Source organism: Atta colombica, unplaced genomic scaffold, assembly GCF_001594045.1.
Source record: "Atta colombica isolate Treedump-2 unplaced genomic scaffold, Acol1.0 scaffold121, whole genome shotgun sequence".
NCBI classification, from domain to species: Eukaryota; Metazoa; Arthropoda; class Insecta; order Hymenoptera; family Formicidae; genus Atta; species Atta colombica.
The window spans coordinates 630,594-646,378 of NW_017259208.1; the positions used below are offsets into that span (position 1 = coordinate 630,594).

At 31.1% G+C, this 15,785-nt stretch overlaps 2 protein-coding genes across 2 annotated transcripts in view; one reads left to right on the forward strand and one right to left on the reverse strand.

Annotated features, from left to right (window-relative positions):
• The first annotated feature begins 179 nt into the window (after positions 1–179).
• On the forward strand, positions 180–1,055 carry LOC108694637 (60S ribosomal protein L37a). Its single transcript, XM_018204239.1, has 3 exons — positions 180–267; positions 532–660; positions 879–1,055. Exons 1-3 carry the CDS (start codon positions 265–267, stop codon positions 1,023–1,025), a joined length of 279 nt encoding a protein of 92 aa, XP_018059728.1. The 5' UTR covers positions 180–264; the 3' UTR covers positions 1,026–1,055.
• Positions 1,056–2,940: 1,885 nt separating this feature from the next.
• LOC108694680 (polypeptide N-acetylgalactosaminyltransferase 5) overlaps positions 2,941–15,785 on the reverse strand; it is a 24,807-nt gene continuing 11,962 nt past the window's right edge. Inside the window, exons 2-8 of the mRNA XM_018204316.1 lie at positions 9,281–10,074; positions 8,721–9,039; positions 7,880–8,057; positions 7,349–7,529; positions 4,852–5,090; positions 4,613–4,747; positions 2,941–4,116 (exon numbers count right to left, since the gene is read on the reverse strand). Coding sequence (XP_018059805.1) covers positions 3,967–4,116; positions 4,613–4,747; positions 4,852–5,090; positions 7,349–7,529; positions 7,880–8,057; positions 8,721–9,039; positions 9,281–9,896 — 1,818 coding nt within the window. The 5' untranslated portion in view covers positions 9,897–10,074 and the 3' untranslated portion in view covers positions 2,941–3,966. The remainder of the gene's footprint in view (positions 4,117–4,612; positions 4,748–4,851; positions 5,091–7,348; positions 7,530–7,879; positions 8,058–8,720; positions 9,040–9,280; positions 10,075–15,785) is intronic.

Sequence of the window (15,785 nt, forward strand, 5' to 3'; positions counted from 1 at the left end):
TATATGTACGTAATATTTTTTTCAGAAGAAAAGTAATACATATATGTAATGTGCGATATAAAATAACGTTCATAAATAATGGAAAAACTTATCATTAATTTTAAACAAGCTTTCCCGCTATAATTTGAAATTCATATATAGTTATACTTCCGTTGCTAACTTCTGACGTTGCACGACGCTGTGCTGTCTGTGCTGTGTAAGGTTACTTCACTTCTTTCTTGATTCTTTCCGGTTCTTTACGAGACTGATCTCTACTTGTTAAAAATGGTAATGTATTTTATCGGATTTTACGTATAAAATCTTACTGAAATCTACATTATGTTGATTATCAAATAAGAATGTTGGCTATCAAAAAATTCTTTATATATATATTTCATCGTAAAGTGCTAATATTACACATTTGAGTGAGAGTTCTAACCTTATAACGAGGTTATGTTTTGAAAGCGTTTCTTCAATTATATATTTCTGATTTTTAATATCATCGAAATTACCTGTAGTGCAGAGACCCTAAAACTACTTGAATTTTAATAGGCGAAACGCACGAAGAAGGTAGGAATCACCGGTAAATATGGCACCCGTTACGGTGCTTCCCTTAGGAAAATGGTCAAGAAAATGGAAATTACCCAACACAGCAAATATACTTGTTCGTTTTGTGGCAAGGTGAGTAATTGTTGTACTATGAATTGGAAAGATAAATTCTCTGTTTGGTATTTTTTAAATTAAGATTTTGATATAATAATTTCTTTTTATCATAGATGTTTATTGTAAATCTCTATCTATTGTAAATCTTTTGTAGGAACATTATTTCATAATTTAGTGCAATTAATTCAGAAGACTGTCAATTGTGTTAAACGACACTATTTTTATTTTTTTAACAGGAGGCCATGAAACGCAGTGTTGTAGGAATCTGGTCCTGCAAACGATGCAAAAGGACAGTTGCTGGCGGTGCATGGGTATATTCTACGACAGCCGCTGCTTCAGTAAGGTCAGCTGTACGTAGATTACGTGAAGTCAAAGAACAGTAAATGTATGTAATAAATATCTTTTTAACGATTCATATTTGTTTTATTTAATACAAACCAACCATTTTTATTGATATTGAATTATCTGAGCAATCATAACATACTTATATGACCCTCATTAACTTGAATTCACCATTATTGAAAATCATTTTCGTGATAGGTCAAAAATTTAGTGCCCTTTATTTGCTACTTTTTTACTAAAAAAATTTTTTTGCTCCAACTGTTTAGCAGAAAATTGAATTTAAAATAGAGAGGGGGGGAGGGGGGGAATCCAGCTTGACATTAATAATAATGAAAAAAATATATAAGCAAAAAATCTGATAATTTCATTGTAGCGGTACTTTATATTTCTTTTCATTATTAATGGAAGCTGGACTTATTAATATTAAGCTTTCTTCCTCCATTTTAAATTCGATTTTCTGCTAAACAGCTGAAACAAAAAATTTTTTTAAGCAAAAGTTAGCAAATAAAGAACTAAATTTTTTATCTATTGCGAATATAATTTTCGATGGGTCCAGATTAATGAGGATGACATTTACGATTGAATTTTATTAAAATGATATTAATTTTATTAAATACTTTGGATGTTTGTCAAACTCATTATCTACGTTTCAACATTACAATTATTTGACTTTAATCTTTTATTATTAATAAAATGCAAATTATTTAAGGATATTAAAGAAGCTATTTTCTAAATATTAAACAGTCATGAACATTTGCATTTATTAAAGAAATTATATAAGTATTAAAATAATGATACCAATATTTCACATATGTAACGAAACTAATTATTTATTCTAACAAGATGTAATTGTGTATGTTCATTGCTATTTTATAATATCCTATAGAATACTTATATGGTACAATTTTAACAACTATAAATAAATTATTTTTTAAAAGGCTTCATTTTTTAAACTTGATTTTAAAAGAAAAAACAAAAATTCAGGTTTAAATGTCATTAATGCATACATTCATTTTTACAAATTTTACTTATTATAAAAATGTTTAAAATTATTATAGAATATTATAGAAACATGCATTATATAAACTTAACGTATACAAATAATTTTATTGTCTTTAAAAGATCATGCTTACGCAGTTCAGGTTATTATAATAATCGAAACTGTTCTTTCATATTATCATAATCGATTGAACCGTGAAGTTAAAGACGTTATTATTTATTGAGCAAATGATTAAAACGAAAATCATTCATTAGCAATTTTATTCATATTAATAATAGCATTCTCCACGAAATCAGCCTGTAAGGAATGACGTATTTGCAAAGAGGTACTATTGACTATCATTTTTCGATCGCGATCGAACACTTTATCACTTACCTATAAAGTGGATTGACATACTGCGTATTTCAACATATAAATCAATTTGTAGTCTATACAAAAATAAATACCACAGTCTTAAGAAGACAAATGTATGTCAAGCTATTAATGTTGCACCACCACCATAACATTCTTTTGAATTACATAAGAATAATGAGTATATTCGTCATTCAATAGCAGATAGGGAAGATCTTAAAGCTGTGTCGGAAGTTATTTGCAAGAATGTAAACTTACGACATTTCTTGTTTTCAATAACAATTTGAGAATCTATTGAGAATCTATACAATAATTAATTTGAGAATATATTGAATAAAATCATTTTTATAATTGTTTGAAGGATAAAAACATTATTTTGCAACTTATCGAAGAGAAAGGTGCCAGGATAAAAAAAAATAAAGATGATTTTGTTCATCTTTGTATAAACGATCATAATTCTTCTCTGCAATTACTGTTACATTTTAGTTAAATTTGTTACTTAATTTGCAAGTGCACTTTAAATGCATCATGCTCAAAAATTGTTTTGCTTGAAATAATTTTATGTATAATATTTATTTTTATTTTAACGTATATATTTTGTCGCATGTTAATTCGCAAATTAAATATATTCAGGAAAGTAGTTAACAAGTAACTCGCAAAAGTTCACAATAGCTGATTATGCTAGAAAATTCTGCTATCATTAAAATATGGAAGACACTCTGGTACATTCGCATTGAAACTGCATTATGTCTCCGCAATAAAATTTAACGAGAATTAATAATTGTATACATCTAACTAAAACCTGATGAATTCTACATATCGCTAGAAATTCTGATAAGTACATCCTTTGCACGAAATAATGCGTAAAGTTAAATTATTTGAACGAGATGCAACGAGGAACTATCAGAAACATGAATATAAAAAGATTCAGTGCTCTTCCCTAATTATTAAATGGATTGTACAATAATAATTTTTCTATATTATTATCGGTACCGTTACATCGACTTCACTGACATTCCAGCATTCATTCCGTCATTATTTCGCAATGCATTTTTAGCATATTCACATTTCATTTCGTTGCATACTGATTTAACGGTCAATCATTCGTTATTGCATTCATCCGAAATTATCAAATATGTCTCTCTTTCTCTCTTATTAACAATTATATTTATAACAGTGGTCTGATATGATTTCTTCTTTACTCCTTTTTAGTCAGGAAAGAAGAAAAAAGAGTTCACTTCGTTCGTCGTTTAGTATCACTTATGTTCACACGCGATCAGAGAAATTCATCTCTGTCACTATTGTGCATTGCAAGGCGTATCGTAAGGACCGTACCACAAGGAAGTAAATTCTCGATACTGCTTCTCATCAATGGTAAACAAATCCTGTAGAATCTAATTATTTAACTACGATTTCTGACGCGATTTCCGACGAGAATCGATTCTTCGCGCACTATCAATTTATTTGACATACACATTAGATGTAATATTGAATCGTTTCTTCGTCACTGGTTATAATACTTCATTCTCTTTTCTCGTACACGCACTTGGGAAGATCTTATACGATCAGTCCATCGGTTACCATTAAACTTATTAACAAATATTGCGTTTAAAATTTAAAGTTGATTCGTATTAGCTGGCTTGCCACTTGAATTTGCTACGCATTATCCATCGTTGGCCGATGTTGTTGACATCGCACTGCGTTAAAACAGGTTGCGCCGGATCGCCTGAGTGGGGTTTTGATAAACAATAACCCGTGTTTGTGTGTTTAATCATTTTGGTCTGAAAAGAATGATGTATATTAAACATCAATTGCATTTATTGAAACTATATATTTTATAAACAAAATATATTTAATAGGGCTCTTGAAAAACAAACAATAATAATAAAATATTGATAAATAGGCAATGAGAGCATTAACACAGCGTATATTTGGAGCACAATACATATAATATATTCTCAATAATTTATGTTATTTAATTGTCTATACAAGATTCTTGGACGTTTCGATTTAAACCGTTATCTGCAATACCATATAAATTATTGATAATATATATATATATATATAACATAATACAATTATATATAATATTAATGTAAAATTATTGAGAATTATTATATGTATTGCGCTCCAAGTACCGCGCTGTGTCAATGCTCTCATTATCCGTTTATTAATTGATATTATTGTTGTATGTTTCATAATTTTATCTTTTTTTATCTATAGATTTGTTTGCTTTAGATATTTAAGTATTTTTTTCTATATTTTCATCTTTATTACCTCATCACTGTAAACCCATGCTTGATTACCACCCATGCCATGACATCGTACGATCTTTACTGGACCTTGTGGATTAGCTGCATCAAGGCACATATCATCAGACATTATTTGTTGCCGCTTAGTGTAAGCAAATACCTAGATAATACAGCTTTCATCAGAAATAGCGTACGCTCAAAATAGAAACAATATCTCTTGATCACCATCACATGTATTACTTCATATTTAAAATAAACACAAACCTGATTACCGCCTAATCCATGACAATAACTAATGCCGACGTTTTCTCCGGTTCTTCTGCCCATAGTATCCAAACAAGTTTGCGTTTCAATATTTTTCACATCACCGAGATAGTAATAATCTAGCGGCATCGGCGATTCTGGATATATATTCTCCAAATACCATCTGAAGCTTTTACATTTCAATCGTTCTCTGAGTTTTATCCGCTCGGAAACATCACCGACGTCAACATTTCGCGCCCCTAAAAGAATTGATTTTCTGTAACGCTACATTTTATAAATGCCGAACTTATTCACATGTATTTTTTTTTTTTTTTTTTTACATATCGTGCTTGCATATAAATTGGTTGAAAAGAAGATTTGTCAGAGAATTTAGTGCTAAAAAAAAATAAAGAAATTTGCGACCATGGAATTATATTGTATGATACATTAAATGCCAATGCTTGCTCCTAAAAAATAAGTGTGCAATTACGCAACGTATCTTTTTGGAAATCTGAAAGATTTAAAGAAGTTTATGAAGTAGCATTGATTTATATATACATATACGAATAACTTTCATACATCTGCAAATGTAGCGTGCAGAGATGTATTGTGCTTCATATTAAAATTGTTTTATATTTGAGTATATATAATTTTATACATATGTTAATTAAGAAGCTACTATGAGTACATGTATGCTTTCTTATTGTTACTTGTATGTTTGTCACTCTAATAGAATATCTCTCTTTAATAATAACCTTTATAATAGTATCACATAGAACCCTTAATGCCATGCGTGATTTTTTATTCTCCAAGTATACTTCTACATATCCTATTTGCATTACTGTTCTCTTTATTGTACATCATATATTTATTGTACATCCATCCTCTGTTGGATTATTAAGTAACAATATTATAGTGTTGAGAGAACGTAATAGCAATGATGTTTTAAATAAATGTTAACGGGTATCTGATAGAAATAGTGAGCACCCGAAGCCGTAAATAATAAAAATGATTGATAAAGAGACATGCACAGACTTCTTCCACAACATGCTGTAGCGCAAAGCAATCAATACATAGAAAGAAATGTATAGGGATAGGGATTCTCTTTTTCTTGTTTTTTTTTTTGTACGAGATACGCCAGTGTTAGTGCTACCTGGATTAATGTTGTAATAGAAGTACTTCCATTGGTCCAACCAAACTTCTGCGAGCCGCGCATTGTTGTGGTTGACTATCTTGCTCGTACCGCCCGGGAAGGTATACGGGGTTGACTTACGGAATACATGCCCGACGTGCGAGCATGTCGCAATTTCCAATGTCCCACCACACATCCATATCTAACCAACTCAGTTCTGTTAGTGTGTTAGCAGTTACAAACGGTAATCACACGATAAGAGACAAAAAGAAAAAGAATAACACATGAGAAATATAATAACGGTATTCTGCGGCTCATGGTGGATTTAGAAATTCTTCTCTTGCGGCACCTATAATGTAGTTTGATGAGAGAATTCCATTAAAAGCAAGCGCAATTTTCAATTGGTTAGTCGGCTGGATGGATGAGTGGTTAAGACTACACCAGCATTTTTATTGAGATATAGAAATAAAATATATCTGAAGTGTTCATTTAATGTTCATGTTTATGCCTCGGGATATTCCTTAATTCTTCATTGTATTGAAGTATTGTTTGACCGAAAAAAAAAAACAAACTGAAGTAAAGTATTTCGAGCAACAGCAGCAAGATTGAGAATAATTTCTGTAGTAAGAGATTTTAATTTTAGTTTAGATATTAGAAATATAATGTACACAACTACTAATATGTATGAAATATTAGTAAATATATAAATCATAATATGCATAACACATACAAATGATTAACTTAATTAATTTATGATATATCTTCGTGTATATAATATATAAATAATGTGTTAAAAATCATTTTATGAGAATGTAATATTAATACAAAACTGTTATTAATTATTAGTCAAATGGAAGAATAACTTGTTAACCAGAAAATAATGCATTCAAAAACAATTGCAATTCATAGCTACATGAATTATAATAATATTTGTGAGAGATAATATAAACGGCTTGTATCAGATACCCGTCAAATATATTTATATAAGAGTTTCGCTTGAATAATATTGTATAGAATATAATAATGTAAAATTTCAAAAAAATGTTTTATCAATTAATATCGTTGCTTTCGATATAAGCGCTATATGAGTACCAGCTATATGGAAATTTGAAATAATTAAACAATACATCAAATTCTTTAACGAATTTTATAAATTTTTCGACAATTTTTTAAATTACTATTTCAAATCGGATATATGTGTTTTTATATATATATTGAATAATTTTTAGAAACAAAAATTTGTAACAAATAACATGAATTCTGATAGTATGTATGGGATATGTATATATATATATAATTTAGGTGCACAATAATGGCATCATTTAGCGCAATTCAGTACAACACATTGAAGAGAAATTAATTAAACGATACACTTGATTATCTAACCTGGATTCATGGCATAGTAAAAATCTCTCCACTCATCCATCCAGACTTCGGCCACCCTAGCCGCATTGTGCAGGACTATCTTGCTGACACCACCAGGGAATGTATATGGACTCTTGTCCCGGAATACATGTCCCACATGTGAACACGGACTGATTTCTAATGTTCCGCCACATTGCCACACCTACAAGGTACTTATGACTCACAAATAACAGTGGAAGTTTATAGAATACCCTTTGAAGGACCCTTTAAAAATTCTTCGTCAAATATTCTAATTGTCACATACTGCACAATTATCTTTAATACGATAGAGGCGAGAGTTATTACTAATGGATATTAGAAATGATTCGTTTTTCGTAATGAACATTTCAATCTTCTTTCCTTCGTACTTATAAATAATCATTGTTATAATTTTTTAAATTGTTGATCACAAATGATATTGAGACTATTGGATATAATCTCATACTGTATAAAATTTTTGTGATTATTAATTAAATTAGCAATTGTCTTCATCGTATCTTAAAGAATACTTACCCGAAAGCTCATTTCAAGATTTTCACCACCCCAGATGTCCATGCCTTCGTCGTACGCACCCAACTCGTAGAAATATTCTTTATCAATAGAAAACAATCCACCGGCCATAGTCGGTGTTCGTAGCGGTGCCGTTCTGTCGCTATTCCTCCTGTCCATTTCTCTCTGTGCAACTCTGTACCTTTTTGAGTGAAATTAACATAATATTAATATCTTGTTCAAAAAGATAAAAAATTAAATGTCACAAATGCATAAAATTCACTAATATATAATTTGACAGATTACCAACGCGTTTTGTTTCAGTTTCAGAGAATTTCGAATTATTAATTATAAATACAGTTAATTTAATTAAACAATAAATATAGTGTATATATACACATTTGTGGTGAATATTGCGGGAATCGTAAATTTGTAAACTCGACAGCTCGTAATTATACATGAAGGAGAGAAAGAGAGAGAGATTATTGTTGATTATATTTCAAATCATTACATATAGAGATTAACTGAATTAGAACGAGAAGTATTGAATTTATGTAGATATGGTAGTGTAAAAATCGCAGAATTTATGAAACTATCATAATTTAACGGAGATATAAATTTATATCAAATAAAATATATAAGATCGATAGATTTAATATTTTAAGCGGATTTAACTATATATGTCAATCTAACTATTCATGACTTGCAAAATATGTAGATTTTCACATTTGCAACTCAAATTTTCTTCGTGTGTGTCTCTTTTTTTTTAAAAGGCAAGAGAGATTTAACTATTTCGGTTAAAATACGAAGGTAATCTTATTAAAATTCATGATATTTCATGTTATATGTCATAACGTCATAATACCATCTGAAGTTTAATTTCCAATTGAAACCTCCCCAGGTCATATCACTGGCCGAGATATACTCGAAGGTGTCGTCGCTGATTACGTCTATGATTGGACAGACAACAGTATGCCTGTCGTTAGCAATTCTTGATAATAGCGGCTCCAGCCAACCCTCGGTGCACTCGCAATGCGCATCTAGAAACGTGATTACTTGTCCTTTGACATGTTTTGCTCCCAACAGCCTCGCTCTTATCAGGCCCGACCTTTTTTCGGTGCGATACACATACGTGGGAACGGGCAGCGTAGTTACGTAATCTTCCAAATCTTGCTTTAGGTGCTCTAGAAAATAAAATTTTACCCGTCACTTTGATTTAAACTACAATTCTTGCAATTATTTATCGATTCGATATCAATGTTTATATTTTCTTTCATTTAAATATACAGTTGCGTTGATCGTTCGTTGTTATATGATACAGGACTTACAAATCAATCTATACTACATAAACAGTAAAACCCGAGATAAAAACATTGGTGCTCGTCATACTCGTTACGCTTATTTGAAACCGAGATGAGAACGTACCACGCTCACTCGCGTCGTCCACGAGAATGATTTCCTTCAGCAATGACCTAGGAGATCTATTTATCACGGACCAGACTGTCCGCAGTAGAGTGGTCCATGCCTCGTTATGGAAAACTATCACGATACTCGTGTCTGGAAGATACTTGGGATATTTTTTATTCTTACAACCTTCGAGTCTGATATCCTTTAAGGATCGATTTAAGGAGATCATGTCGCTGGCCATCAGATTGAATTGATTTAGCTTGAATAATTCCTGTTGTTTGGCATCATTCTCCGGCGGGATGGCCACCGCCGCTCCCATCTCGCCAGGCATTCCCTTATTCTCCTTGACGACCTTCGCTGGTCGCCACAGGTGCAGCTCCGACTGCAGATATTGTCTCTTATTACTATAGTCTTGCTTTATTGCTTGCGGCTCTCTGATCTGGGCTTTCGGATGCAGCTGAAGCGGCTCCTCAGACTGAAGCGCCTGTTGTTGTTTGTTGTCCGAACAACCCCATCCGGACCCTCCGATGCAATCCGAATAGAGCATGAGCACCATGACGTCGACCAGGAACCATACTAGTGACGTCAACAATATCACTTGACACGTGTGAATGCGAATCTTGGAGCGAAACATCTTTCAACGGCGGCAGTCTTCCACTTGTACCACGAGCTCATCACCCAGTCCGCCGCGTGTGGACTCACGATAAGGACTTCTCGACAAGGCTTAAAACGGAGATACTCACAACCGTGTTCTACTAATTGTGTAGACCTTCGTGGAATCACATGACTGAAGGTGGCCAGTTTTCAGCGCTCTGCAATAGAAAGATGAACCGAGTTCATTACAGATTCGATGGTGCGTATCGAGAATTCCCGAGAGATAATATTATAATAATATATAAAGGTTACCCGGAAGATACAAGCAGAATTCTTTCGACAGATCGATCCACTTCAGCTTTACGTACGCTTATCACAATTCTACGAATTACGGATGAAATCATGACTTTTTCTTCTCTGCACATTACGTATAGTATCAAGATATATCGTATCAAGATAAACTCGCGATTCGACTTGCGAAAAACGAATGAAAACTCGTTACAAAAATCGATTGCTTTTCTCTATAATATTTATCAAAAGATCATAATGAATATCCACTCATGTTTTCATTTCTCCTAGTAATTTATATATTTATGTATATATATATATTTATGTGTATATATATATATATATATATATATATTTTAATATTTTATATGTCTAGAGATTTAATATTTGATATGTCTGTACGTTTAATATGTTATGCGTGATATTTAATATGTAATATTTTGATATTTTGGTGTCTCTTGACACATTTTGAACTTTATTAAAATTTATTTTAATGATATTGTTAATAATGATTCTCGCAAAGATTATTTTATGCCAAGTTTTTGGAAAAATTTCGATTATACTTGCTGCATACAATATGGCGATTACGAGGAATGGAAATATGAGGAGATCGCACGGGCGAAAAGTGCATACGTCAGCGAAGGGTAACCAGAGTACTTTGCGACACTTAGGTAAGCACTTAGCACATGATTAATTCGTATACACATCGATCGCGAAGAGAATATCACTTTTAAATAGGACATTCTGTTTCGATAAGTTGCTCGATGCGCGAGTTTCATAACAGTTTTCATACAAATAGAACTGGCAATACAATGACATGCGACTAGTGTATACGCATTTATGTTTATATATGAATCAGATAAGAATTGGCGATGAACTTATTTATCGTGCATATCGGTATTCTCTTATCGCATTGTGCTGTATAAATACTATTAGTTATAGCATCGTATTGATTGCAGTAATGTACAGTTTTATGAAAAAATAGTTCAATCGCAGGATTATTTTGGGAATAATATATATTGAACAAAAATGTCTTAAGACCATAAATATATAACGAAAGCCTCAACGGTCTATCTATTATTGAATTTTAAATAATATTTGGTGAAAATTTATATTATTTATACATATTCAGTTTTGTAAACTGCCACGTCAAAATCATTTTTAGTTTTGAAACGCAAGGTGCGGTCCACTTGACGCTACAAATGTTTCGAAACTTTTGATTGACCAATCGGAAGAATTTTACTAATTGATCAATCAAAAAATACTTCGAAGTATTTTTTAACATCAAGTGAATCACAGGCGCAATTATAAGTCGAACTGGGATAATAGCACCACAAATAAAATTAGCAAACTACTTATTAGTAGCTATATTATCTACTAAAAACTGTAAATAATTTATTGTGGAAAATATTATCTCAACTAGAATTCAAAACTCCGATACACGTGTGGTACACAATATATTATTTTCGAGACAAGTTTATTTTGTGTTATGCCGAGTGGCAAAGACACGCACTGTTTTGCTACTATCGATAAACAGAAGGTTGACTGTAGCTGGCATAATTGAACTAATGATTTTCGCAAAACTTGCAATAACTACAGATAACGCAAAAAGAACGTTACGAAGCGTTACCTCTTTTGCGAAACAAACTCCGTGTAAAGATATCTGCCTTTTACCTTCGGTACCACCACCACGGTACCATCACCGATTGCAGTCAATACCGGCTGTCATAATCGCGACAACAAAAAACCATGATCATAATGGCAAAGTGTTTCGAAGACGCGACGGAAATACAGATCCGTGAGTAATTATCCCACACACCAGCGAGGTCACTTGGCCTGGGAAATTATATTGCGATGAGACAGCTGTGTTCTCTCGATGGTACTAATTAATTAGCTGCTGCTAAATAATTCACTTTCATCACGATAACGAGCGGGAAATGGGAGTAATAATGTCGGATGACTATGCGCGAGCCAGAGAACAACGGCGACATTCTCCTGTCGGTTGCATTGCACAAACTTTCTATTATAAAAAAAGATAGAATATAAATGTATACACATACAAAAATTTAATACAAACACACACACACACACACACACACACACACACGACACCATCTCTTTGATTCCATTTTACAAGTAATAAGTAAAAATTCAAGTAATGAGAATATCCGAGAATATAAAAAAGGATGTTAAATTTTCATGCAGTTTACAAAATTGTTTATTTTAAAATTGAAATGAGAATAATAATTTATATATATATAATCTGATTAAGCGAAATTGTTTTGCCTATATAACTATTGTATGTTTCGAATACATTCTGTTAAATTGATAATTTTTTTAAGAATTTGTTTAATGATAAAGTAAGAGCAAAGCAATTTAGATAAAAATATTTATCTCTCTAAGGCATCGTCTTATCGTTAAAAAAACAATTTTTACTACTCAAAAATGAGCTGCAAGTGAAGAATCGATCAATATTTACATTCTGATTTATATAAATGTATTTTCTGGTTTTTCTGACGGGTAGAAGTACTATATTTCAATGTTAAATGTTACATATATTTCCCTCTTCAGCTCTTAAATATAATTAATTTGCACATTCTGAATTTACTCCGAATTTATCATGAATTTAATTTTAAAGTGAACGGTGCAAATTTGCGACACTCGCCCCTAGAGAATTAATGGAAGGGAAAATGAGAATTAAGAAATGAATATTAATTAATACTAATTAAGAAATGAAAATTTAGCAGCAATGTGCGTTTCTATTATTATGCTATAATTCTATAGGTATATTATTTATTGACATATCTAATATATAACGCGAAATTAAAATCGTCACAATACAACAGAATAAGTATAAAATGTGAAAATTTTGTAACACATATTCAAGAACGATTTTTCACAAAAAAGTATTATAAAATCATATTTAGAGATCATATCTGGAATTTAGAAATCAAGTATCTAAAACTTTCTTATTTTGTAGAGAGAAAACGAAATCGTGATAACATTGTACAATTATAATAAGTAATGTTGTAATATACTGACAATCATAAGTATAATGTATTCTTCGTTTAATCATTCTATCTCTAAATGATTGTTTTTCTTGCAGAAATCATCGTAATTTTATATTCCCAAACAGTAGTAAATTTCTATGAAATGCTTTATACTGCTAATAATACAGATAAACAAAGTATTTCCGACTCATAAACGTAACAAAACTACACGGCAATTATTTTTTAGCCGCCTTTGTAGTCGGTTGATATTGTGCTATTATCAACATTGCGTGCAGGTTACTAATAAATCGATACCGCGGCACGTTGTCAAGACGGGACATTACTTCGTAACTGTGTCATAAAAGTCTTGTGACGAAGTGATGAATTGCATGTTTGTGGAAATACTAAGCTACTTCTATTGTTTCACTATTGTATCGCAAAAACTGTACTTCATGAAACGGATGTTCGCAGATAAAATAGAGTTTAAACATAAGCTACCTCGCCGCTGCTAACTTTTCTGACATTAAAGATAGAAAGTTCCCTTAAAATATTTTGTTACTAACTTTAATTCAATTTACAATTTGGGTCGAATTCGCCAATTAAAAATGGAATCGATAAAAATGGATGTTCGATATAAGAGTTCCAGTTTTAGAAAAGCTATTGTTTAATTATTAATTATCTGTCTATTTATGAGATGACAGTTGCATATTTCAATCATTTATTGAATCTAATCTTTCTCTTTATTATAAGATATGTGATAATTCTTTTATCGTATTGTGAAGTTTAATCTATTTTTATGGTTTCAAAAGAATTATGTTTCCTCCGAGAATTCTAAAATTCTTATATAAGTCCAATGATTAAATAAAATAAATTAAATTCAAAGATATAGAATTTCAGTTATATCCAAATCTTGACAATGAAATAAATTTACAGGTGATTAGTTCTAATTTCATAATAATTTCTTAGAAAATAAATACCTTACAATTCTTTTCACGGGGTAATTAGTTTTGACTTCTATTAGCCGTGCTTCAATGAAAGAGTCATTGTAACCGAAGTGCTTGAAAAGTCCGCCAATATCGCATTGACGCAATGCGACGTCAGGTAATGTCATTAAAGAAAGTCTTCTCGCACAATAGACAGCTATGAAAGCTAAGCTCCTACCTTGTTATCCACCACAAAAAGCTCTAAGCTGTACAATAATTCAGACTATGTAATAGCTTTCTTGAAACTCGAAATCGAAAACGGAAATATATTAATTACATCCTGAATTATTTGCATTATATATATAATACTGATCATTTTCTCGTGCAATATGAATTTAGTTTCTAATATAAATAGTAACATAATACGGAGAGGTTTTATAAAACACAATAATAATTAACGTGATAACTGATTATGTATGTAATAACTTTATGTTCGTCGTACTCATGTAGGTAATTCATGTTTCAGTTTATAAAGTCACGGTAAACATCCTCATGTTTCGTTGTTGTATACATACTTTGTATGTGTAGGGGTTAATATTAAACGCAATAAAACTTCTAACGTTTATTTATTACAAGTAAACCGAGGAGAAGCGAGAAAGACGTTGAAAATTTATTATCAGTTCATGTTTCGTCTATTCAGGCTCTCCTTACTTGAGAAAATAATTGGCAATATTTAACATGTTAAGAAAAGTTTCGAAAATTTTAGAGCGTTCATAAAACTTAGTTGATAAAAATGTGATGTGATCGAATTGTACTCATAATTTATAATTTCTACCAGGTGATATATATGGAAATAATCTTAAACGTTCCAACGCCTCCGGGGATCAATTTAAGCCCTCAACAGAGAAAATTAACTAAACTAATCACATGGGAAGGTCGGTAGGACCGTGAAGCTCAGTATTAATGTAATACACGCCACAAATTGTGGAACTTGTAATTATATAATGCACACGGGCTGTCGCGCATTTCCTTCAGTAGCCTGTGGCTCATTATAGATAACCAAAGAAACATTTTGTAATATGTAATTATTAGAAAATTACATTCAAGATGAAAAATGATAAACCCTTCGAATTATGCTATGTGTGATCGGTAGAATAATTTTAATGTATTTATATATAGATGTCTATAAACATAGATTTATCTAATCTGTGTAGAAAGTTATTAAAGTATAAACTATTAACTTTGGATTTATGTATATACTGTATCTATGTGTAAATTTACAAAGTATTTATTGAAATCTTGTAAAAAAATTCTCTAAGAACTCTCCATATATTTTTGTTCAAAAAAATTTCAGATAAGATGAGAAAATTTTTAACTTTGAAAAGAGTGAAATTAGAATGTAAATAAAATATATATTTAAAATATATATTAGGTATAGTAAAAAGAAATCCATTATTTTTCCATTCAATTTCATGCAAAAAAAATGGATTTCTTCACCTAATATTTAAAATTAATAGAAGACAGGAATTGAATAGATACAGTTTTTATTATATGTGTCATTTTCTACAATTGAAGCCATAAAATCTGTAGAATAGTTATACGGAAGGTGCACTATAATATTAGTGAGTTACCCGATTCTGCTAAGTTTTCTCTTCTACTGTTACCTAACTCGTGAGACACACAAGAATATATGTGAATATATGTGTATATATATATATATATATATAT

What these genes read in the sequence shown, in the direction of transcription:
- LOC108694637 (XM_018204239.1), top strand. An exon ending in CTTGTTCGTTTTGTGGCAAG is followed by an intron (nt 661 to 878) that starts GTGAGTAATTGT and finishes TTTTTTTAACAG; the next exon opens with GAGGCCATGAAACGCAGTGT.